At 45.1% G+C, this 26601-nt stretch overlaps 1 protein-coding gene across 3 annotated transcripts; it reads right to left on the reverse strand.

Annotated features, from left to right (window-relative positions):
- On the reverse strand, positions 1-25708 carry ehmt1b (euchromatic histone-lysine N-methyltransferase 1b). Of its 3 annotated transcripts, none has more exons than XM_030341861.1 (26): positions 25657-25708; positions 18815-18905; positions 16526-17037; positions 15943-16153; positions 15634-15782; positions 14935-15087; positions 14646-14714; positions 14276-14381; positions 13827-13958; positions 13147-13433; positions 12142-12383; positions 11052-11273; positions 9989-10071; positions 9604-9710; positions 9186-9308; positions 8478-8579; positions 8057-8161; positions 7461-7615; positions 6240-6410; positions 4813-4957; positions 3757-3834; positions 3389-3504; positions 2922-3008; positions 2722-2800; positions 2256-2431; positions 1-1907 (listed from the first exon to the last, which is right to left on the reverse strand). In XM_030341861.1, the coding sequence occupies exons 1-26, from the start codon at positions 25675-25677 to the stop codon at positions 1724-1726; spliced, it is 3906 nt and encodes a 1301-aa protein (XP_030197721.1). In that variant the 5' UTR covers positions 25678-25708; the 3' UTR covers positions 1-1723. The 3 variants fall into 3 exon arrangements, with proteins under 3 accessions (XP_030197721.1, XP_030197722.1, XP_030197723.1); XM_030341862.1 differs by lacking the exon at positions 25657-25708 and adding an exon at positions 25326-25625 and having other exon boundaries at positions 1657-1907; XM_030341863.1 differs by lacking the exon at positions 25657-25708 and adding an exon at positions 19055-19351 and having other exon boundaries at positions 1657-1907.
- Positions 25709-26601: the final 893 nt, after the last annotated feature.

The following is a 26601-nucleotide window of genomic DNA, read 5'->3' on the forward strand; positions in this document are numbered from 1 at the left end:
TCGATGCATTAGTAGTAAATTTATTGAAAAAGGTACAACTAATTAGATGATAGGTACAGGATCCAGAGATGTAACAGAACATAAACCGAAGTGCATTTTTTATTAATTATTTTCTTTAAATGTCTATCTGCAATCAATTCAACAAGAGTCACTGCTTTACTAATACCATTTGAAGACACAAAGACAGGTTGGCCATTGTTAACATAACTAAAAACAGGCCAACTACAGTAACTACAGGTTAAAAAAAAATGAAGAGTTTGGTAACATACAAAACGTTATTTTACATCTATATTCACTTGAGTAAAATATAAAATGGAAACCAAAGAAAATGCTTCTTTAGCACCTTTTCATGCTCATCACTGCTTGAATGGGATCAAACGGTTGCAAAGTTATTGATTCAAGAACTATTGGTTGCCGTCAATTGATATTTATTGTCAATTGATATTACGTAGCAAGATGCCCCTTTTCACCAACTATAGCCAAAGAGACATCAAAAATGTTAGCACCACACACCTTGATTTTCAGGGGCGAGTTTAAAGGATTTTTTATCAAAATGATGTTCTAATACCATGGCAGAATGTGAACCCCTGTTGAAAACATATCCAGCATTTTGGTTAAATGGTATGTTTTTTCTGAGAGGCTACTTTTTTTCAGTAAACTGAAGTAGGCATAGATAACTTTGCCAACAACTTTTTCATTATTCCACAATTCCACTCGAAGTCCACTGTTTATCTTTGAAATCGACTAGTTCAGAGCATTTTTCTTCAGACAAACTCAGGAATACAAGCACTAGGACTAGGGCTCTCTAGATGGAATGGTACATGCTAATTAACTATAGACGTCTACCAAGTTGCTCCCATCCATTTGTCTTGTCTTCATCAAAAACATGCCATCCCTCTGAAAGTCCAATTTCATAATTGTGGCCACAAGAAAATAGATTTACTCAATTTGGACAAAGTTTCTATTGTAATCACGGTAAAAAGATGCATCTCCCAAGAAAGGTTTTTGAAAAGATGGATTTGACAAAAAAAGATAGATTAGGTTTGCTTGTCTGTACTGCCCCCTAATGGTATATTACACAAGTTTGAATGGTGAAGTAGTGGTGCATTTTTGCACAAGTGAATTGTGCATATGATTGTGTGCGTAACTGTCTTGGATGGGCTTGACAGTCCTGTGGCAATTGCCCATCATTTTCAGAGGGGGGGGGGGGGGGGGGGGGGGTTGGTGAAGAGGCTGACTGTACAGGTCTTGCGAGTGAAGAAGTCCATCTGTGTGTATGTATGTGTACATGTATTCATGTTCTACTGTGTGAGTCAGAAAGTACACACATGTATTCATGTACATTCATGTATGTATGGGTGAGTGTCTATTCATATAAATGTGGCTGGTGGTGAGCACGGCAGAACAGGCTTGGGAACCGGACAGTTTCTACAGGGAGCAGTTTGTTCTTCGTGTGGGGATCAACGTTTTTAAGCTCCAAGTTGTAGAGTTGTCAATGTGGAACCCAGGTTCGACGAGTGAGGACAAGGTTCTCTAGACTATCTCTAGAGCCTGGTTCTATTGGTGGACCGAGAATGTCCGGGCTGAACCAGGATCTACGGGTAAAGCCCGGTTCCTCCAGATAGATCCAGGATCGTCAAGGTAGAAACGGCTTCTTCGGGTGTAGCCCGGTCCTCCAGCTAGATGGTGGATCTCGAGGTGGACCCCCGGTTCTCCAGGGGGTTCAGGTGGCTGGGCCGTGGGAAGAGCTGGTGTCGGGCAGAGTGCTGGGCTGCTGCCGGTCGCCCGGCGTGCTGTCGGCCTGCAGCAGGGCCAAGGCCGCTGAGGAGTACCTGCACTTCGGAGAGCCGCACTCACAGCTGAACTGCTTCCTCTTCACCTCCCAGAAGAGTTCACCGTAGTTGAACCTGAGAAGGCCGGGGAACAGAGTAGATACCTGAGTGAAAGGCACGGTACAAACCTACTGAACTGTGGAGAACATCATAAGTAGATCAAAGGCATGGCTGCAATTTAAATTATACTATTAAAAACGATCAACTTGGATCCGTTCTATGGAAGGTGAAGGGAATAATCAAGATAGAGGTCCTGTGGAGCCACTATGGTAGTGTAGGGCATTTGTTATTAAAGGGCATCTAGCTTAAGGATGTTTAACTTAAGGATGTTTAAAGATCGACGGGCGGACCGAATTAACCTAGAAACTTTCAGTAGGGATGGGTGAACACCCCCACCATCCTCGTTTGGTTTCTAAACCCTACCCAAGCTCTTCTCCAGCCTTGATGTTCTCGCAGGCAAAGAACGCGATGTGAGGGAATCGCAGGTCCTGGTGGCTGGTGAAGACCCGACACGCGAACAGGTTAGGCTCGCACATGTGGTTGATGAAGCGGCTGATGTTCCCGTAGAAGTGGGCGTCGATGCAGTAAACGTCCTTTGGCTGAGAGAGTGTGGAAGAGAGAATCGAAAACAGACAGAAGAGAGCGAGAACGAGAGCGAGAAAAGGTGAAAGATTGAGAGAGACAGCAAAAGGAGAGTGGGAAAGCGACATAAACTGGAATTAAGTCGTGCGGAAGCACCGCTGATTGTGTCAACCTCAACACAGACACATCAACAAGGTGCAGTTGCGATCATCCGGTGGATAAAACTGCCATGAAGCTATCCAGAAACAGAAGTACCGGTACATAAAGGAAGTTGATAACGATCAATTGCAATGAGGACTGTGTGTACCTTGTTGTCCATGCTGAACAAGTAGGTATCGTTTTTTCTCATCTCAGCTTCCTCCTCTGAGATTATCTCCCCCACATACCTGGGAGAAAACGGTTAGGATTAACAGTGAATCAGTGATGGACAGATTTACGTGAGTTACTTCAAAAAGTAGGGTTTGAGTTATTGTGCTTTACATAAAATGTACAAATACAAAAACATACTCGCAAATAAAAGTGCCCTGCGGTATGTCTTGTAGCGCCCGTACCCCCCAGCCCTTCTTAGGGGTCCTGAACAGCTGCAGTCTGATCCTGAAAACAAATGACTTCATTAAATGAAAAGTTAAATCCATCAAAGTGATGATGATGTAGTACAAAAAAAACACGACTTTACTAGCCACGCTATAATTCAGGACAGAAATTAAAATAAATATACTTTTTTTTTTCCACGGGTACTTCGTGTTTTAGTGGAGGACGATTCACAAGAGAGCCCATCAGATCACGTAAACAGAATAGACCTTCTGGATTTGCTTGACGTAAACAACAAACAAGGGGACCCTCCCTTCAAACGGGGGACCCAGAGAACATGACGCAAAAGGAAACGGCATGGGATTGTGTGAGATGGACTTTGAGGGTTTAACGTGCATAGTTTGCAGTCTAAGGAGCATTCCTGTTGCAAAGTTCAGATGTACCTCAGTCCGTTCTGCACCACGCGGTTTTTGCAGGTCCTCCGACAGGAACACGCGTGGTTGCACTCAAAAATCAGGGGGGGCTCCTCCCTGCAGAACTCTGGCAGCAGACGGCCAGCCTATAGGGCCAAAAAGGACAGTGTAGGAATACACAACCTCAGTTCTACATCGCTCCTTGTCGAAGGAAGCACGGAAGAACGAGTTTTATCTGTAAAAGATTGTTGGGCCTGAGGCAAAACCGCTACCTGCTAACCTACTTCAGAACATTATGATAAGTACAATAGTGGCTCCATTAGATTTATGGAGTAATGAGAATTCATTGGCTGGGACTTTGGTATCACAGGCCGATAGTCACCGATAGTGCTCCTCACCTTGTCGTACCAGCAGCGCAGGCTGAGCTGTCCACACATACACACGCTGGATGAGCAGTCCTCTTTACATACGCAGTACTGCGGGGGCAAGAAGACACCAGCATTGGTGATTTTTTGAAAAATTGATTGTTCAGGTTGTTTGATTTGAAGTAATTAGTTCCTCTTTAAACCAACTGGAATTGAATGCAAGCTTCATCATCCCTTAAATCAATGTACTTAGGTATACTATTCACAGAGTAGTGCAGATACCTATGTTGTATGTTTGTTTGTTTTTTATATAAAAATGGCAGACTGGTATGGATATAGAAAAATGTGCAATAACCAGTCAATCCCAATTCCACTGGAGAATGAGCCAGGGCCTGGGAACTAAGTGGGCACAGAGAGGTGTGCAATAGGTCATATAAAGGCAATTTGGTCTGGAACCCTGACTCGGATCAACTTGAGGAACCACCTGACTGACGTGCCCCTATGAGAAAGAGGCAGTTGCTGGGTTGGGGAGGGGTGTGTATGGACTAGAGCCCGACTGCTAGTGGATTTTATTAGCTGATGTAGGGAGAAAAAATAGATTCTGTTCTCTGGCCTTGGGCAGTGCTAGACAAACTACAGAATATAGAGTCTGTTGTGAAACCTAGGCGTACTACTGCACATTGTATGCCGTGTACAGTACAGTAAGTGCTTGGGTCTGACCATCTCAATTTTAATCTGGTGATGGGTGTTACTCTAGCTCGCGCATCAGCGTGAGATGTGCGTTAGTCAAGTTCAACTGTTCGTGTGTGATGATGTGCGTTAATCTAGCTCAACTCTAAATGTCGGATGTGTGTTAGTCCGGCTCACCTTCAATCTCTGAGGTTCTGCGTTAGTCTAGCTCGCCTGTAAGTGTGTGAGGTTGTGTGTTAGTCTAGCTTACTGTATGTTTGTGAGGTTGTGTGTTGGTCTAGCTCACCTGTAAGTGTGTGATGTTGTGTGTTATTTAGGTTCACATGTAAGTGTGTGAGGTTGTGCGTTAGTTAAGCTCACCTGTAGTTATGAGTGAGTTTGTGTGTTAGTTAAGCTCACCTGTAAGTGTGTGATGTTGCGGTCTATGTTCATGGGCGAGGTCACGCAGTTCACAGGGATGTATTTGTAGTTCTCTGGACACGTCTGTCCATCCTCAGAGTTGACACAGGGGATGGGAACCCTCTCGTGTCCCCTGGCAACATCTCTGCACAGGAAACAGGAAGTGGCCGCGGTTAGAAGGACGTTATGATGTGACAGAGCCCGCCGTCATACATACATACATACATACATACATACATACATACATACATACATACATATTCATAGAATCTTATTTGAAGAAAAGTATAGTTTATAGTGTGGACAGTGGGAGTGTGTGTGGATGATGGCTGGTTTAAGCAACCTCATCTGGCTGAGTCTAGCTCTGGGTGAGGTCAGTCATCAGTCAGCCATCTCCAGACACTGGGGAGATATCCTGGATGGCAACGGAGCACCCTTGCCATGTTCATTAACAAACCTTTGCAATGAACCTGATTTTTAACACCACCCCCCCTGTGTCTTTGGTCTGGAGGAGCCCAAAGGAAGCCACCTAGGTGGAGTGTGACACCCACCAGGTTGGCGTGTAGTAACAGCCTTTGCTACACATAGTTTGTCAGAAACAGGTTGTTGTGGTATGTGGGTATGTTAATGTTGTATATGCATGTCAAGCAAGAGAAAATAATGTGTCTAACTAATCATTCCTGCAACAGAGGGGGGAAAACTGAACTTAAGTATGCATGATTTGAAGGACAATGGTCCTCGAAGGGTCTAGGAAAATATGCAGCTTGTTGCTAAGGGATAAGATTCTAGATCCCATGGGCATGAACCTCTTGGCCTGGGCCACGCAGTTCACAGTGACCCCAGCGGCTTGTCAGCAGGCCATGCAAATACAAAATGTTTTCCGTACAAATATTGAATAGAAAACTATAAATGATTGGATATGAAGCCAGAGTGTTTTGACCAGGCGCGACAGCATGTCTGGAGATGAGGCGCCATCTGGTAATAGAACATTTAATTCACAAGTGGACAAATAGTTCCTTCTTATACCAACAGTAGATCCTCTAGGCAGGTCAGAACAAACCCCAAAAAAGTCTTAAAAAAACATCTTGGACATCTTCAAACCCAAAGGTGGAAAGTTTTGTTATTGCTGATCATTCAAGACCAAGGCTGGAAACATTTCATTTTAATCCTTGCAGTTGCATTCTTACAGCAGAGGTGAGCACCAGCAAGCCCTCACTAACAAGCAGCGCGTTAGCAAGCAGCGCGTTAGCAAGCAGCGCGTTAGCAAGCAGCGCGTTAGCAAGCAGCGCGTTAGCAAGCAGCGCGTTAGCAAGCAGCGCGTTAGCAAGCAGCGCGTTAGCAAGCAGCGCGTTAGCAAGCGCGCTTTGGCCGAAATCGCAGCAACATTTTCTAATTCTAAATCCATCGATTGAGTTCAGGGGACCCACCTGTTGAGGACCTTCTGGGTGTCCTCCGGGGGGCAGTTGTTCAGGGCCTGCCTCTGCCTGCGGTTGTCCTGGAGGCAGAGCCAGGCCTTGGAGGTCTGGCCACAGCAGTCCAGGGGCGTCTCCCCCTCGCGGTTCCTCAGGTATACGTTGGCCCCCTGGGAAAGGAACAACCTGGAGGAGAACAAGAAAACAGGCTTGGTTGTTAATATTATGGGCTGCTTTGGACTGTGGGACAGAATCGCCTCTAATCAGGTGTATTGGCGACATCCCTTTGGCCCCCCGTTACATTTAGACTTTCAACGATAAGTTACTTAGCAGCGAGGCAGGATTGGTGGAAATAAGCTTCTGCCTAAACATTGAAAATAAAACAAAATAAAACAAACAAAAGAAGGCACTGTGGCCGACTGTAACCTTCTGGGTCCACAAAGTAACACAGGGTGATCGACATCCCCTGACTGGATTTAGTGAGCGCTATGCATAGTCTGGTTTCTGCTATTAGCCCAGTACAAAAAAATTAAGACAAATAAAAATAAAAAGACAAATACCTGAAGTTTTTAATTGTATCATATCAATAAAAACACACAATTCATTATATTCCCCTCCTTATACAATCCAAACCCTTGAGCAACATCCTAATGCACATTGAACGTAATGTGTGATGGATTGAAGTGTTAATGAAGTAAAATGGAGATATGTAGGCCGCGCTGGGACTGTGTGAATACGGATTAAGAAAATTACAGCGTGACAGTGTAATGACCACGTGTAGTAGAACGATTACAATAAATGTCTCGATAAATATATACGCTAAGTAGCGCTAAATCCACGGCCCACTCTCTGACAGCCCGACTGGATTTTATTTTTTAAACATGGTAATTTGTCTCATACGATCTTCAACATAGTAATTTTGACCGTGTCTGAGAGGCTTCCAGACAGGTATGATGCCACGATCTTTGGCGAATTTCAAATACAGTTGTATTCATTGGTCAATGGGCAGCAGCTCATTTGCATGAAAGCTACAGACACCAGAAACAGCGCATTCTGAAGGGACTGAAACTGAGGGGAATAGTGGTAGGAGAGATTTCTTTTTCCTAAAAGCTATTTCCAGCAAACGGCATCAAAAACATGTTTTCTAGAACTCAGATACTATGTTTACTTGCTATGAAAACGTAACATATATATATCATATATAACATAACATATCTCCTTTAAATAAAGACTCACATGACACACTCGACGCGGTTCTCGCGTGCGGCGATGTGCAGTGGCGAGTCCCCGTGGATGTTGACGGCGTGCAGCTCTCCGTGAGCCTTGATGAGCAGCTGGGAGATCTCCACGCTGCCGGAGAACGCCGCCCAGTGGAGGCAGATGTTCTCCTCCTGACAGGGGACACACGGCCGTCGTTTCATTGATCAATGGTGTACAACAAGATACACACGCACATCCGATCGCAGGCAGGTGGAGGGCAAGTGAGGACAACGTTGGTGGGAACCAGGACATTCGGGGAAATACATTGTGCAGACTTTCATATGAACGGTATGACTACCATGGATAGATAGCAGGATGAACCATAACTGCATGCATGTATAGCATCAAAATCACAGGAGCCACAATATGTCCATACAAAAAAGATTTAAGCATTAAAATAGCAAACATAAAGGCAAAAAACTGTAAACATCTGGCAAAAGAAAAAATTAAGTATCTATTTATTAAATTATAAGAAAATAATATACAAATGTATGTCAACATCAAAAACACTATTTAGCAAGAAAGCATAAAATGTATGCATGTCTATAGAATGAAGGGATTAAAATGGCCACCTTGTCTCTGATGCTGACGTCGGCTCCTTTGGACAGCAACAGCCTCACCTGGTCCAGGTGTTTGTACTCCGTAGCCCAGATCATAGCCGTCCAGCCACCGTCGTCCTGGAGGAAACGCATTGGAAATATCGTGGAAGAATTAGAATCAGAATATCAACGGTAGAAATGGTGGGGACCCAAAAAGATACCAAGACAATAAAAGGAATGAATGATGATGAAAAAATTAACAATGTAAATAATATGGGTATGAGAATTACTTCTGATTTTGATTATCTAAGAAAATTGATTCTCCAAAAATAACAGGGAGAAAAAAAAGAAAGACAATTGAAAGATTTAGTTCCAGACACAGAACCTTGGTAGTCAGTGTTCGTGGGTTCATGGAAGGTTCAGAGTCCCATTGTGTCATGTTGAAAATGCGTACCTGACAGTTGATGTCGATGAGCTGGGTGGAGAGAAGGTACTCCACCACCCTGTAGTGCCCCGACTTCGCCGCTAGGTGGAGACACGTGAAGCCTTCGACGTCCTGAGGAACCACAAGTCAAAAACTGTTAAACCACAAACGCTCACGCCTTCAATCTGTACCGGTACGTGAATAGCCCATGTCTAAAAGCCTTCCTGTAAATGGTTACGGCTGGTGTAGATAGTTTTTCTGGAAATTATTATTGAAGTGTAGGGTTTCACATGCATAAAATTACTTTAAACCAACAATATATTAACAGGAAGTAACTGAACTTAAAATGACACGTTCACTGTCTCTCTCTCCATTGCTAGAACAGCTTTCTATGTTATTTGAAGTGGGCAATTTTCCCGGGGAAAAAGGGACAAGGTCATGAACGTCAGATTTTTTATAACTTTTATTTTTAAATGCTTATATCCCCTAACGCCAGTCCCATCGTCGCAACCCTCAATTTGCAAGCTTGACCAGGCTGCAGTTCCCTGAAGGCCAAAGGGGGTGGTAATGAGAGGGAATTTCTGATTCTTACACCAAGTACCCTAAAAGGCCTTGTGTATACTGTTTGTATCACGGTTCTCCCAAAACCTATTCGGACATCCCCCCCACCCTGTGACTGCCTGAGAGGGGGCGCCTGCGCTACCATGTCAAATAACCCATCTGGAGACCCCCGTGTACCTTGTGTGTGACGCTGGCCCCCGCCCTCAGCAGGTACCGGGCCGTCTCCATGTGGTTCCCCTCACACGCCTCCATCAGGGGAGTCCTCTGGTCCTCGTCACACATGTCCAGGTTAGCCCCCGCCTGGACACACAGGAGGCACAGCTTTAGCAGTGCTTCGTGAGTGACTGACTATATGTATGAAAACAAACACCTGTGCCCAGTTATTATAGCATGCTGTATGCCATGCGTGTGTATACCAAATATAAAATCATTTTACCATCTCAATTAGTTCAAACAGTAAAACTTCAACCTTAAACATTGAACAGAATTGACTATCTCCACGAGACTATATGTTGTGTCTTGCTGTAAATCGGCATCTCCTGGGTAGTCATCAGAGAAACGCTTTCATGATCCGTTAGCCCTCAGCCAGCTGTACCTGGACGAGCATGTGGCAGATCTCTTCGTGCCCCGTCTCGGCGGCGGCGTGGAGCGGAGTGCGTTTGTTCTGCGCCTCCATCTTGAAGTTGGGGTCGATGCCGTCCACTGTGACATACAGAGAGAAGGGGAGAACTTTATCAGGAAGTAAGAAACCGGTCTATGCGATGAAGAAGTGGTCAAGACTATTTCTGTCTACCTGAAAACAGTCTATTTCGGACTTGCAACACGTTTTTGTCACGAGATAGTATCGACCCTAGCCGGTGCTACTCTGACCCCACTGACCAGAATAAGTGGGGTCAGACCCTAGCCCGTATGAGTTGGAGAACTGGTAAGACTTTGGGCTCAGAATGTATTTAGACTACTTGGAGGTGGTGCCAACATACCCAACATCAGCACCACCTTCTTCAGCTCCGCCTGCTTGGCGGAGGTGTATAGCTGCTTCGGATGGAACCGCAATTTCTTTGGCCTGGTTGAAGAAAAAGTGTATTAATTTATAACAACAATAACAACAACGTATACAAAAACCCACACACTGGTTTTGATGATGAAGGATTTGATGGAAAAATCGTATGTTTTGCTACCTTTTAATCATATAGTCTTTGTTTTTCATTCTGTGTATTGTCTTGTCAACCTGCTTTTCCTCAGTGTTGTCTACGTATTGACCCTTGTTCTTGGGTCAGCCACCTCCCCGTTGGAGTGAGTGATGTCGTCAAAATGTTAACCCTTGCGCTCTGGTCATCTGTCCTACGTTCCTCAGTGGCATCTAAATGTAAACCCGGGGGGGTGGGGGGGGGTCTCGTAGCCCTGCAGTCTTCACCGAGGGTTTCAGTTCGCAATAATATATACAACCTCCTGATGCCGCTGTTTCAATACAATTAAAAAAGCTTCATGGCACGACTATTGTTGTGCACAGTATTACCGATGCATTATTTATCTTTTTTATTGTACCTGATGGAAATATGTTTTCTTTCCCTACGAAAGATTTGTACATTGTTAATGCATGATAGTTGAAAATATATACATTAAAAAATTATATATATTTTTTATACATTGGTAGTCAAGGCGGGGCCCTATTGTTGTTAAGGCGGCCGCCTTAACCATACAGTGCTGGGGGAAACACTGGGATAGGACATCCTCTTGGGCACTCTTCTGCTCGATGAGAACATGGGTTAACATTACCTGACTTGATTATTGACATCTGCAATGTGGGAAGGATCTGAAACTGTATAAATAACTGTCAAACTGTATTATGGACTCACTCTGCTAGAGAGGAGTCTAATGTATGCATGCATTAAACCTAGCTTATACATGTTCTACAAGTGTGGTGTGCTTTTCGCCTTTAGAAATCTCATCTGTCCTAGACGCAATATCTGTTAAAGGAAATTGCCAAGACAAGGACCATTGTAATCATTGATGTTGTTAATATTCCACAACAGTAATCCGTACTTCTCCATGTCCAGGGCTTGGAGAATGGTCTCCAGGGTGTCCTTGGGGGGTCCCAGGGGGGTCCCGGCCGTGGGAGTTGCGACCACGCCTGGTCCAGCCAGAGGTGGTCTCATCCTGGGCCAACCAGGGGGAGCGGAGCGGTCCAGACCGTCTCCTGGACCCACGCACAAAGAGCTGTCTGCCCTGCCTCCAGGTTCAGCACTCAGCACCAGAGAGGATGAGCTGGGAGGACCGGACAAGAGAACCGTCAACTCCATCCCAGTTATCCAACTACATCCTAGAGGTAATACTTTAAAGTGAAATAAGCCTGTAGATCCTCTGGGATTTTTGCATCATAACAATATAAAAGACGAATGTCTGCACTGTAAGAAAGTGTTTGTATTAACGCCGTTTAGAAGAACAGCGTTAGGTAACACCGTTATTTTTTTAGTAACGGGCTAATCTAACTAATTACTGTTTCCGTCGTTACAACGCCATTACTGAACGTTAAATGCGGTGCGTTACTATGAAATGATTGAATAAAAATAAGCGTACCCCTGGCTCCACACACAAACTGCTAGTGAGGAGACCGGGTAAGCGATTATGATTGGCTAAGGCAGATTCATGATAACCAATCGGAGCCACCGACCCACACCCACACCCACACCCACACCCACCTAGCAGAAATGGCTAGTCCGGAGCAATCCGATGAAAAGTTGGCATTTTCAAGGTGGAGATATAATCAATACTTCAAATTCATTAAGTTCAAATGCAAGAACGTGCATGTAAAGAACTGTAAAACGACACGCGCATCTACAGCGCTAGTGGCCAAAAACACCTCCACCACCACAAATTCTTTGCCATATAGCAACTTTTGTTCTTACAGTAACGCAAATAGTTACTTTCCCTGGTAACTAGTTACTTTCATTATAAAGTAGTTTAGTTACTAACTCAGTTACTTTTTGGAACAGGTAGTGAGTAACTATAACTAATTACTTTTTTAAAGTAACATTATGGCCAATTAGACCAAACACACAGATATGAACAGCCACATCCATGAACACGACTGCGTTCCAACCCCCCCCCCCCCCCCCGGTCTCCACCAACCTACCCGTCGGCGGTGGTGGTGTCGGCGCGGCCCTCCAGGGCCCCAGGGGTGGGGGGCCCCTGGTGCTGGGGGACCACCAGGGCCACGGTGGAGGTGGTGTCGGCCTTGGCGATGGTGACCTCCTTGGCCTTGCCCGCCTCCTCGCCGCAGTGCGGGCAGAAGCTGTGGCCCTTCAGCACCGAGGCGCACGCCCGGTGGAAGCGGTGCGAGATGCTGAGGTCCGGCTGGCACTCCATGAAGGTCCCCTGGGACGGGAGCAGAGAGAAGTCCATGGTCAGAACTTTATGGAAACCTTCCATTAAGTTCTGACCATGAAGGTGGTTGGGTGGTGGGGGGGTGAACCACACGTTCTCTTTCATATTTGACAAGAACGAGGGAACATGACTGGGTTAAAAAAAGACACCTGTTGTCCGAGTCTCCGTTCCAGACCTTATAAGCAGGTTCTGGATTGTTTTCTTCTTCTCTCAGAATATGCAATACATTAGAACTGTGGTTCACAAGTTGCAACACACCTAGGTCTCATAACCATTGTCGTGAAGTTTAAATGGCCAGGCAGTTATTTTGACATGTAAGCCTGCATTTCACTTTACCTGCCGAATGGTTAAATCCATCAGCCATAGGCTGGTGGCCGATGTTAATTTTGGACCCTGAACACAGCCCTATCTCCTTCTCCTCCAAGATAACGCACTCCACCCTCGAAACACACAAACCCTCCCAGGCGCAACCCCAGCTTTTGAGCATCAGCATTAGCATCACTTAGCACATGCAATGCTGAAGGGGTTAGGACATCTTTACCCCGGGTAGGCTGTCGCAATGACACACGGATGCGTAGGTTAATACATTATTATTCTGCGTTAGCAGCTAGCCTATTAAATGGCTAACTTACAATGACTCCAGATGAGCCGAGAGTGGCATATTTAGCACGTAAAGCGTGGTACAAGTCAAGTCCTCATAGCTCATCATAGCCCTGGGTCTGCCAGGGTCAGGTGAAAACGCGGCGCTACTCACGGCCCTGCAGAAGAAGCCACAGCCGGGGCAGCACTGGTGCTCGAACATGCCGGCGCGGTGGTCGTCGCACAGCACCAGCAGCTGCAGCGTGTTGGCCGGACGCATCATCTCGTGCTTCAGCGCCGCCGCCTGGCAGCGCAGCAGCAGGCCGTCCACGCTCTCCGTGGCCATGCACTTCCTGTCCGCCAGGATGAGGATCTCGCGGCTCTTGGGCGTCTCCATGCGGCAGCTGCACAGCGGTATCTCCTGGGCCAGGCAGTCGGCCACCGCGGACGACCTGGAGACGCCTGGGGGGGGGGGGGGGGGGGGTACGGGGTAGGCCTTCAGGACGTGTCGCACTACAGTGACAGGTGTCACATGTATCTTTACCATTCTGTCTTGTCTTTCAAAAGGCTCTGTATTCCGAGGTGAACCCAGATACATGCCAAAAACGAGCTGGTGAGTGTTGCTAATTTGGGAATGGGATCGTCCCCCAACCCTTGTTATGTTGCCATAGCCACAATACGTCTGATCTAAACCCTTAGGATTTACTTTGGCCAGAGTCCAATTTGACAGAGATGGTACACATAGATTTTTGTGTTGATTTCGAGTAGATTTGATGCGCTGAGTAGATCAGCCACTACAGACAGAGTAAACATTCCCTTTGCATGTATATCAGAGGACCTGGAGCAGGTTCTCACCAGCGTTTTGGAAGGGTAAGAGGCTCTCTGGGACCTTGGGGTGAAAAGGCTTGGGGAGGATCTTGGTGTACCCTCTAAGGGAGTCAGCCTGGGCCAGGGATGAGGCCTGGGACAGGGCTTGGGTTTCAGGTCCTGGAAGGAAAGAGGTCAAAACGGTGAACCACAGTCAAATTCTGTGCCGTTGAGCAAGGCCTCTGGCCAAGGAGACGTCAAACTACACCACTACCAACCCTTGACCATTAATCATAAATATATCAAAGGATACACCATGACTAGACTAGAAAAGTACACAACATTTAATATACAAGCATCAATTCCAATCATCGTTGATGACAGAATCCTTCTTTGGCAAGTAGGTCCGCTTCCCAGGTAGAAAAACCCAAAGCCAACCAAGAACCAAATCCTCCATGTTGTTCATAAACTGTGAAAGTTGAGTTGTAAAACATTACCTTTGACCCTAGTCTTTTTCAATATCCTGGATGGTATTAGCCAGGGACTGTCTGGCTTTATCTTCTTCTTCAGCATCTTCTTCTTCTTCTGACTGGATTCAGAGCTCTGAGGTGGAGATTAATCATTTGAACAAAAGCACAGTGCCATCTGATGGTTAACCTAAGAACCCCCCTTCAAAATAGGTCCCATTACAAGACTGACAAACAAACACCATGGTAGAACAGCACGAAAGGGTTAGCATTTGACTCCCTTTAAACATGGTGCAAGCCGTACTCGGGACGCATTCCCATTGAGCATTGGGAGCATTGCGTCACAAGTAGTATCATTTGTAGAGGGCTCTAAAGATGCCAGGTAGAAGTCTGAACATACCAAGTCTGACTCTGTATCGTCTTCCTCTCCCTCCTCTTCCACTGAATCCTCAGTCTCCTGGTCTTCCCCCTGTTGTATCACACCAAGGAAAAACAGACAGTTAACACCACATACAGCGGAATGCATATTCATATCACAAAGTAACACAGGCCTCAATAAGCAAGGAAATATAATGCATAGAATTAAACCTTGCAGAGTCAACTGCTTGTAAAAACTGAGAACCAGGCATTTCACAACATTGTAAAATGTGGTGACTTATCAAGACAACCGATGTATTTTTTGCGCCAACCTGAGAGACGGGCTCAGACGTGCTGCTCAGGTCCTGGGAGCTCTTGCCATTTTCCTCCTCGTCCTGCTCCTCTTCATCCCAGTCATACATCTCCTCAGACTCGTCCTCAGAGTTCTCCATCCTCTCTCCATTCAAACCCTTCTCCTCCTTTGGCTACCAGATGGAGAGAAGAATTCAAACGCATGAAATAAGTAAATAGAAAGAAAATGAAAAAAGAATGTACTGACATTCAAGTACGGACAAAATAGATAATGATGGCAGAATAAAAGAGCAAAACCTTTCGAATTTGGCTAATTGCATACAAGACACAGCATTGTAGGCTAGCCAACGTCATACATGCTACAATGACTTCTATCACCAGCAGCTCAGCTCTAGCTTTTTTAACACAAATACCGTCAGATACCGTATACCCGGGAAATGTCAGTAGGGTATGAAGGCATAAAAAAATAGTAACCGCCTAAGCCGACTGGACAGTTTTGATTCAAAGCTTCCCTTTTTTTATAGTTTACTAATGATTGCCGAGTTTGTGTTTGCTGTTGATAGTAAATTACGCATTTAAAAGAAAAGCAAAAAGAAGAACGCCCTTTTCGTTTGATTTTGAGCTCAGCTTTTATCAGATGTAGGATTGTTCATCTAAAACCTGTTTTGTGTGAGTAGCTATAAACTCATGCAAACGTATTAAACAGCAGGAGCAAAGACCTGGGGATTGGGAACCGGTTTGTTTATCCGTCTGTACATCTCCCGGATCGACCGTTGCTTCATAATTCGCCTCTTCTTCTTTGGAATGAGGGTGTAGGTGCCCATTTTCCTCTTCTTCCTGCGGTAGTTCCACACCCCAGCCTGAGACGCTGAAAACAGAATGCAAAAGTTAAAGGATTTAACGATACTTGCACTCTCTCGTCGTATTCGGCCATCGGAATATTCCCAGTGTCAGTCTTTATGAACCCAGGGAGGCTTTGGGGCTGTGGTGCTGTGGTGCGTGCTCTAGTCTAGACTGTGCAGTCTAACCCAGTGGGATCTTGTCGTCGCAGGAGGTGGTTGGCGCTTGTGGTGAAGGAGTGGCCGGGGAAGAGGAGGTGGTCGGGGCTGAACATGGAGTCGTCTCCTCTGGGCTCTGAGGTAGCTGGTGGTGGAGGGGAGGCTGGAGGTGGGAGTCCATCTCAACGCTCTCGACCTCCGGCCTCACACAGTGTGCTTCCCTCCGTTCCCTGTTGAGAAGCTGCAGAGGACGGAAACCAAAGATAACTTTAGGGTCACTGGGTTGGAATCGCAAGACAACCTCGCTCAATGGTAGGGGTATATGTAGGCTGCGGACATGTTGGTTGGACCCATTACCCTGAAAATCCTACCCATTAGACCATCCTGGCCTTATCTCAATGGACTTTGACTCCACTTTTATTTTCCTACTCTTTTAGTTTTAGACGGTGGTGCTTGGTATCATTGACATCAGGTCTCATAATCTCTAGCGGACCTTTTGCGACCTGATCGCAGATCTGGAAACGGTCTTGCAGCAGACCTTTGGGAGTAGAACACCCTACACTATCCATTAGTGGTGCGGCTACAGGCCTGGTTATCCCTGTACTGTGTTTACCTTCTGCGCCAGGCTGACAGCAGGTCGGGACATGGTCTTGCGGGCTCTGTGGATAGTGACGGGCGGTGGGGGAGTGCCGGTCGAGGTGGCGGACAGGCCCGGGACGTTTGTAGTCTCTGGCGTCCGGCGTCCCGACCCGATCCCAGCGTCGCCATCGCTCTGCCAGGCGTCCGAGCTGTTTGCGTGGACGGGGGAGACGGGAGGGGGGGGGGATTTGGCAGAGTGTGCCGTTAGCGTGGCCCCGGGGGGGAGCCAGTTAGTCCTGCATGGGGAAATCCCGCCATCGGTTGACCCCCCCCCACCCCGTTTGTCCAGGATAAACCCATTGCTGCCGACGACCGAGCCGTGCGGGGCGACCAGGTGGGACGTTCCGTTGCCGCTGATGAACGAGACGGGGCCGGCGGAGAAGCAGTGGGTCGCGCTCTTGGGTCCGTGGTCCAATTCCATGCCGTTGAGCAAGGTCTCGGGTCGGGAAGACGGGGAGAGTCTGCTAGCTGCCTCGTGATCTCGCCCTGTTGGATACAATTGATTACTTTTTGACACAAGACATTTTTTCGTTAAACATGTTTGCACTGAAGCTATCACTTCTGTTAACGATGAAGTTGCCCAACCACAACCCATTGGCTCAATCCCTACAGGGAATTCCCCCCCTAAAATGCATGTGAAGGCAGCTTTAAAGAAAGACATACGCACCAGTGGCGGATAGTGGTTTTTAAGGTTAGGGAGGAAGGACTGCGTGCTTGGTTGCCATTGGCCTGCTTGCACCGATAGCGGCCTATTGTGGCATAAGTGTGACACTCAAGTTGTTTCAGGGTGTTTTGCAGAACTAAAAAATAGCAGGATGGGATAATTATGTGAATTGATAGAAATCAGTGGCAGCATTGTATTTTGAAAGCTGGTGGGCAGCATGTACTGGACTACAAAGGCAAAAGGAAAGGATGCAAAGCCAATTAGTCAAATCAGGCCTATTCTTGATTTTTAAAACTAAATAAAAAAATCTGGGCTTATCATTGGGCCTATTATTGCCCTCAATGACTCAAGCTATTGGTTGTAATTTGGCTATGTTTATTTTCAGCTACAATTGTTTTAAGAAAAACAAAGACACAATACTAAAAGTATGCCATTTAAAATGCATCATGCTCTGAATCATTCACCAACATCCTTTCCACAATATCAAACAGAACGTTTAGATTAACAAACAATTAAAAGAACAACAAGCCTAACATTGTTTGAGGCAAATGTGGATGTTACTGGATGTTTCAGAATTTTGGTCATGGTGTTAAGCCAATTAAGATTGCGGGACTTCATTTATGATCAAGTCAACCCTCCCCGCGGGCTCCGCTGCCCGGCCGCCGGCAGCCCTGCCCGGCCGCCGGCTGCCCGGCCGCTGGCTGCCCGGCCGCCGGCAGCCCTGCCCGGCCGCCGGCTGCCCTGCCCGGCCGCCGGCAGCCCGGCAGCCCTGCCCGGCCTCCGCAGGCCGGCCGCGGGTAGCCCTGCTTGTTTTTAGTCACCCGTTGTTTGTGTCATCTTTTGTATTTATATCCACACATCGGCTTTGCAGGAAGCGATTTGATTGGCTGGAAGCGATTTGATTGGCTGGAAGCGATTTGATTGGCTGCAGTATGCGTCTACAGAGACTAGTCCCCCATACGTCAGACACGCCCTCGGCCATCTGACTAAAAACAATGCTATCATTCCGCATTTCTTTAAAAAAATATAACCAGCGGATTTTTCCTGCTTCTTCCTGCTTGTTATTGCAAAATGGATCCAGGAAACGCGTGGAGTGCATTTGCATAACCGCGATCTGATTTGCCGACGGATCCGGCGCTGCCTGAAAAGTAGAAAATTTCTCCACTTTTTGACGCAGCCCACGGAGCCGAATGGACGGACGGACCCACAATGCATTTGGCGAGCGCCCCATGAAAAGTCAACGAGGTCCGCCGACGGACGGAGTTAGTGTGAACAAGCCCTAATTGTCAATAGGCGATAGGGGGTGCTAATGTCCCTTTACCCAGGGAAACTAACATAACATACATAGGCATTAAAGTAGTCCTATTTAGGGGCATTAATTCATTAATGTAGTCTGAACAATCGACATTTCTTATCCTCAAAAATGTTAAGGAGGATCTTCCTCCCTCTCCTAAATGGAGAAGCCTCCACTGATACGCACATAGTCTGAACATAGTACATGCCTAGTAGTACAGTTATGCAGTAAATGAGTTACACAGTTAGAGAGCGGCTTTAAGCCACGACTGAAGGTCTCAGAATGGAAGGATATTTCCAACTCACCAAGCCTCATCTCGCCATCAGCTGGGGGCTCCATCTCTTCTTCTGTGATGGAGGACTCCTTGCCAACACCACCCTTGGCCAGACCAGTTGGCTGAAAGGCAGAGTCATAAAATAAAAAGATGAGCAAACATGAATAATAAGCATCAGTGTTAAAAAAAAAAAAAGTGCATTTAAAGAACAAGTCAGATCAAGCCGGCTTGGGGCCAAATCGATGAGTAAGTAAATAAAAATAACACGTACGTTGTTTCAGCAGTTTCATCAATGTGATAATAACCACAGGGAAGGAACTAAATGAGAAGGGGCCAGGTGTATTTCCATTGTCACTTGAAAAAAAAATAACCGTTGGACAACCGACTGGAACCGATCCTCCGTTGCTTCTAAAGCACACCCTTAACCGTCAACCATAACCAGTTCTCCCTTTCATCTTTAGAGGAAGAGGGACATCCGAAAGGCTGATCTAAAAACTAAAAAGTCTCCCCATCATCTTCCCCTGATAACCATGGCAACTGTCAGGCAGTAAAGCACCTCTGCTCTCCTGCCAGTAGCAGACCACTTCATGCTAGCCCCGCGGAAGCATTGACCTCCAGACGCACGTTACGCACACATCCTGATCTGACGTTTTGTTCTTCCTGTTTGTCAAAGCAGCCAGTAGATCTTATCAGTCTACTTCTACAATCATTAGTTAGCACCAATGTTCAAAGCAAGAAGGGTCTATTTAACTCATTTGTCAGCATTTTAGGGTACCAAGCATGTTCTGGTGCCTTAGCATTTAATGCCTCTACATTAGAAAATAGTGCTACACAGCAGGTGACCTGGGGTTGCGTTCAACATTTGAGGTTGAATGTTGAGTGCATAATACCAGTGAATTACAGGACCCTATATATTTCTCTACAAACACTTTTTTTTTTACCTTGTAACCATAGAACACTTTGATACCGATAACACAATATAGTTTGAGCATATATGCAAAGATTAAAAACGTAAGGCCTGCTCTGAGTTACCAATGTGCACTTCAAACATGTGAATAGCGCAATACCACAGATTCTTCCTTCATCAAGTCTGTATAAAGCAAAAAATAATAGAATGTTCAATTGGAAATGAGTTGGTTAAACATCCTATTCTGATCCTATTTAGCCGCCTCTCCAACAAAACCAGGACTTTCTCTGAGGCCTCAATGCAGTACAAGCATTGCTGTCGGTTTCCGTCCCTATATTTTCATCTCCTGGCTTAACTCGTCTTAAGTCCCAAGCTTCCCAAAGACTCTTTCAGAGACATTGTACATGTATTGCGATTTATATTTGTCAAAAGTTAAGACTAGAGGGTGCACAATTACAAATCTGGGAGAGGCCTTTACAATGAGATTCAGGCACAACGAGTCTAGCTGCTGCTGCTGCTGCTTGAAAGAGAGGGAACCTCTTGCTCTACAGTCCAAAACAGACAATCCACTCATTGAACATGATTCAAACCAAGGCTCCTGGAAATACACAGCATATGAGAGAGTGACAACCTGCCTTTCAGTCAAGAGAGAGAATAGAGTAGTGATATGCCCTTCACACAGGCAGAACACAAGAGCTTTCAGCTCAGGTCTAATCCAGAGTCCCCTTGTCAATGGACATCTAACAGGCAACAGGGCTCATCTGGTGAAAGGTTTCTATTGGATGTATTCAACCCATGCAAGGTTCACTTTTTGCTCCTGAGTTTTAGAAAGTCATACAGGAAACCACTGTTCCCCTGTTCTCCCCCTAGTGGCCGGCCGAGGAACTGCACCCATGAAAGAGAGAAGAAGAGGTGGGGGAGGGGAGCATGATAGAGCTGTCTGCAGATCTCCGCCATTTCCTAACCAGAGTGTTTACAGACTTGCTGTGCGAGTTGCACCGGTTTCCCCCGTAGATTACCGATAAAAGGCCTTGGGTACACTAGGTTACATGGGATAGTGAAAGTAGCTTCAGTTCTACTCCAAGCCCATCTGTACAGATAGCCCTTGGTTGGCACAGCATTCACATTAAAGGAGTGTTAGGAGTATCTAGATAGAAATGCGGTGCTTTACAAAACAAATACGAGAAAAGACAGGACCAACAGCCTTTGTAGATTACGTTGAAATATCAAGTGCTTTAATTATGTCATATGGCAATCACATCCAAGTTTAAAAATCGTTTAAATAATGCCCACACCATGGACAGACCGAGAACCCTAAATAGGGTTGGTATTTGGGTCTCCCCGGGTTAGGCCCATCTGTTAGTCCGGTTACGTCCGTCTGAAAGGCTACAAACATGCATGACACAAGACATGCATGTACACCGAGTCAACCTTTCATACAGAGCCGAAACCCTGCGGGTTAAACTCAGCCTGCGTGATTCAGATACCGAGATGAGAGAGAAGCAGTACAGGAAGCCTTCAGGCAGATCATTGACCACTACCCTGATGAGGAGTGCCATTACAGTCTCCCTACAGAGCTTCCCCACATCATTTCCATCCAATCTCAATTGTATTACTAATGGCGTCTGCTTTTGTTCTGCATTCTCCTCAATCAAAGTGAAGGTTCAGTCTGAGAGAACCGAACTGGTGCCTCATTCCCCTCATCTACTGAAAACACAGTGCTTCCAGCAGAGACTCAGAGAAAAGGCCTTCCCTATTTTTATACTTTCTGAAATGGTAGTATGTTACACCTGAATAATTTCATTCCTGGGGTTGGAGACCGAGAGAGGTTCAGAAGACACACGGGCACGCAGGAGAGGAAAAGACGGACCGAAGGGACTAGCAGCTCGGTAGAGCGAGGTAACCCAAGAGAGGATCTCAGGTGAGGCAATCCTCCAGATGGGCATGGTTCCAGATGTCCACAGAGCCAGCAGCCACCCCTCGTTCCCTCCTGTATTCCGGCCTTCATTGCCCCTTAAGACACAGTGGCTGACTGCTTTCCAAAAACCACAACCAAATCCAAGCTACGAATCCCTTCCAACGACACTTGACAGCGATTTGCTCTCAGGAACAGAAAGGCCCAGAGCGATTATCACTGCACCATGGCCTGCTCATCAGGTTCGACAAGGATGGATGTTTTCATCAACTGATGATGATGCAACTGCGGTATTAAATTACAATTCTTAGGAAAGCAAATACTGTTCCTAAAACGGCAATGCAAAAACAGACATCATCCACAGACCCATAGCCTCAGAATCCAGCCCTTTGCACCACCAGAGGAGACCCTGACAAGCCAGCAGAGTAATGGGGCTAACGCTTCCCCTCTCAATGGAGGATGAGGAGACTCCATACCTGCTTTCTTCTCATGGCCTCCACTGAGTAGCAGAGCACGTCAGAGACAGGAAGAGGGTGGCGGAGTGCACATGCAGGAGTGAGAGTGAGAGGAGGGAAGAGCGAGAAGAAGAGTGGAAGAGTGAGAGACCATGATGAGCCTCAGAGCAGATCGGTTTCCCTCCCTTTTCTTCCTTTTCTTCCCCTGCATGCACATTCATCCTGCTGGTCATGTGACCTGGTGAGTCTGTCTTCCAACACCGTCTCCCCCGAGCATGCTCAGTAGGCGCCTAACGAAATGCCATCTTTTCTCCAAATGCTTTTCCTTTTTTTCTTACTCAAAAGACATTGCTGCTGATCGTACAAAGGAGGGAAGATCAAAAAACGTGAAGGAGGACACACTAAATCCAGAGTTGATGATTCAAGAGAAGCTACGGAAGCCCTGAGTGGACAAGAAGGCTTTGTAGATCTCTGTCCTGACAGTAGAAATATGTTTTTATTGTCCTCAGGGCGAAAAAACAAAACATGTCGAAGCCAGCCAGCCCTTCAAGGAAGAAACCAGTAAGGTGTCTCAATTACAAGCAACCTTCTCAATCTCTAAGACTATCAAACTTAATCATGAGGGGAATAGCAAATTTGTTGCCAAATTAGATTTAAGAAGTATGGGTAAGCTACTATTCCTGATTAACAGGGTTGGTCGGTTTCAAGTAGGAAGTGATGACAATCCTTGAAAAATGTGTATGGAGTTAATTCTCGGTTAATCATTTATACTTTGTCTCTTTTTTCAGTGCTCTCTGGTTCTTTGTAGTTTGCCAAGTCCTGTTCGGTCAACCCCGAACAAAAGAAGAGCATGTTATGCCGAATAGTTATATTGAGGTATTTAAATGAATCCTGTTAAAGCAGTGCATTGACATCTTCCACGGAAAATATTCTTGATTCTGAGGATAAACACCAACACATCTTTTTACTGGTAAGAAGGTACTTATGGATTTTTAAGTCCCTAATACATCATTTATAGCGTTCATTTGAATATTGTACGTTGTATGAACCCAATAGAAAGAGTTAAAAAAAATATGCAATTTAGAAGCCATGTAATGCAACAACTAGCTTGTATGGAGTGGATGAGTTTTTGTTAGGTTTGGCATTTCATCATTAAGGGCCAAAGAGCAATTTCTTCTTTCACCTATGAACACTTGTGAGGAAATTCAAAACAATTCTGACATCTCCAACAATCTACAATTAGAAAGATCATAGAACCTCTTTGAGCATTGCCACTTTTTCCAGGGTTCAGTAACCCAAAGAATTCCCCCAAAGGATCTGCCTACATTGTCATCAAAAATAAGTTAATAAATGATGATTGAGCCGTTTCTGGTTACAGCAAGTAGACGAAGTTCTTGACTTTCATCAGGAAAAGACTGAATACTTTTGGATTAGGTCATGGTCATGGTCATGATAAGTGAGCTTGTATTCCAATCCGACAAATGAAGCTGACTTTGGATGAATGCTCTCAGGGAAGCTGAGACATCACAGTGGAGTCTTTGGAGACAACACACATCTCCATGTCAGGGGGGGAAACCAAATGTGTTGTGGTGGACAGAGGAGGTCTTTGACCTGGAGAGCCAAAAGACCCATCCAAGATCAGGTTTTCACACAATTACGTTTAGAGGAGAAAGTTCCCCATATCATTTTAACGATGGCATCATTCATTTTTAAAAAAAAACGCAAGGCACGACACATTAAGAGAATGTCAGTATTGTCTAAGGCTAGTGTGTTTAACTCCCAGCCGAAAGGTTCAGGTTTCGAACCCCAATGTCCGAGTCTAATCCGTAGGCATCCTTAACCAGATGCTTATCTCATACTTGCTTTTGATGACACATCTGAATTCAATAAGTTGGACTTTAGATTTGCTGCTGCTAAATTACTAAATAGTAGCTGAGCTGTGCATTAACCAAATTCCTCAAGCATCTATTCAAATTACTTATTATTTTACTTCCTGACAAAAAGTGTGGACATGCAAGGGATTCTCCGATGGATTTCATTCACTGGGTTTCAAATGTCATTAACAATTATTTTGCCAAACCAACATTGGAGAAATAGTGTTGGTAAAATAAACAGTTATAACTTAGTCTGCAAGCAAGGTATACTGCTGCTTTAACATGGAAGTTGAGCCATCTACATGTTTTACACTTCCTGAATGACGAGGGAGTCACAGCCAGGGTTTGTGTTTGTCTCATGGAACCTGCAGAACGTACACAACAGACCAGTGCATGAACGTTTTTATATTAAAGTGAACTATACATTTGTATTTGTACTTTATATTTCAAATGTATTTTTCCATAGATCAATGCTTGGATAGAAGGTAGCCTAGTGATACTTTCTCGCCCTTCTCCATTTTTTCCATCTGGGTATTACATATCATCAATCTATCGAATTATCAGAAGACTCGATTTTGAGTTGAGGCTGTTTATAAGACGAAACTGGATGCATTGATGTTTTTTACCTCAACTTTATTTATAATGGGTAAACCCTAATTGTCCTACACATAACTCACAGCATTGGGGGAAACTTGCAGAAACCTCATAGCCTACAAAATGATATCCTCAAAAAGTATCCAGATGCTTATTAGATTCGAGGTTATATTTACGAAATAAAGAGTAGTCGTGGCTGAGTAGCGTCTTGCTCTAGTCAATGCTAATAAGATGATTGGTCAGATGATAAGACATAGGTTTGCCCAGCAGACAGGATGATCAACCGGACCACCAGTTCCTCACATCAACAAACGAACACGTTCTCGCTCCTCATGCAGTCCAACTTGGCCACAACAAAGCAACTTGGTTGGACAATACAAAACGCGCTCTTTTTTACATTCCTTCAGAACACACTCACACACAAAGCCATAGCAAGATAATTAATCTGCAGACAATACGAAACCGAAATCTCAAAACGATGTATGTTTTACTGGAGATAGCAGGGATCTGAGCCAGTGGTGCCATATGCCATACTATTCTGGGCTGATCTGGTGTACCTTGATGTTAAAGCTTCCCCGGTCAAACCCATTGATTCGTTATTCGGACCATAAGTAGTTAAACCAGATAATAACTTCAACAGTCACAATATCGCTCTATGGTAGAAGTGAGCCGGCTCGGCTAACTAGGTAGGCAGCTAACCATTTGAGCTATACATCTTTGCCACTAAGTCCTGCCGACTAAACACCTCAATAACACAGGCTGTACACACATCAAACAAAAATGTATCCAAAACGCACGTTTGATTTATTCCACACTACTGCTGGAGCTGGAAGAGGTGGATGGCTGACGGGACCCCGGAACGGGCATTCAGAGAACTCAACGTTTGTTTTTGAAGACTAAAACCTCTTCCGATTCAGATTCCCGGGTGCAGCATCTTCCTGCACACATTCAGTTGCCCTCCAGTCCAACACAAAAGCAATCGGCTCTGTGTTGCTCGGGGTTCAATTAACGAAAGACACGGACTCCAAACCACCGACTCCGTATTCAAAACAAACCCGGTTTGGTTTTCGGGAAAAGTAAGCGGGTGATTTATCTCTCAAACCGGTGGTAAACGGGTCTCGTACTCACCTCGGATCCTACCGAATCCATGGTGCCTGGACATAAGCTCCGCCCACCGAGGAACGTCATCTTTATCGTTCTGGCATCCGCGAGAGGCCACACCTGTGTTACATTTCTTTTGGGGCGATGCATTAAATATGCATTGGTAAATATCATGTTAGAAAATGTAATAAGCCATGCGAATTAAACACATTCAATAAAATTCAGGTCGTTAATACCTGAAAAAACAAAGGAATTGCCATTCACAACTTAAACAGAGGGCTGTCTGTTGCTTGTCAGTTTATTGATGAAAGAAAACATTGATTTGGACCTCATCAAATAACGTTGGACTCAGTTGAAATAGATAAATATACAATTTCCCCCATCTTAAATGTATTATTATATTTAATATAGGCCTACATATCTTGCCTAGTGCTGCACGAGCAGTTTGTATTCCAAACAACAGGTTTATGGTGGTCATAAGCTAAACTGCTTTTATAAATATATAGATCTATGATCCTTTAATATTCACATGTTATAGCTGTTTCATGCTTTCAATGCTGCTATAAAAAATACAAGTTCTTTCTTGCACTTTCATAGATGTGGGAGTTGATTGAATATATACAACAACCCTTCCTTGCCTCTCTGTACTGTTTGCAGGTCCAAGTGTCTTCGTCCTTTAGACCTTGGAGAATGCACACATGAAGTTACACCTTGTAACCTCGTTCATAATATAGTCTCTTTCATAACTTTCCTTTCAATCAAAACCAAATCCCTGTTCTAGCAACACAATGCTTATCATGTGGAAGATGTTCTTACAGTATGGGAGGTTTGGCGTTCAACATTTAAACTTTTATGTATTTCTTATCAATATTATTATCTGAGAGAATATATATAAATAAATATTTTTTTGTAATTATTTTTTTATTGTTCTTCTAAAAACACATTATATAGGCAGAGATCAGATAAAAACCT

This window comes from Gadus morhua, chromosome 19 (assembly GCF_902167405.1).
Source record: "Gadus morhua chromosome 19, gadMor3.0, whole genome shotgun sequence".
Lineage (NCBI taxonomy): Eukaryota > Metazoa > Chordata > Actinopteri > Gadiformes > Gadidae > Gadus > Gadus morhua.

Coding starts and splice junctions, on each gene's coding strand:
- ehmt1b (XM_030341861.1), bottom strand. CDS start 25,677: ATGGATTCGGTAGGATCCGAG. Junction 13,434..13,826: donor CTTACCCTTCCAAAACGCTG/GTGAGAACCTGC, acceptor CCCCCCCCCCAG/GCGTCTCCAGGTCGTCCGCG. Junction 12,384..13,146: donor GTGGCTTCTTCTGCAGGGCC/GTGAGTAGCGCC, acceptor CTCCCGTCCCAG/GGGACCTTCATGGAGTGCCA.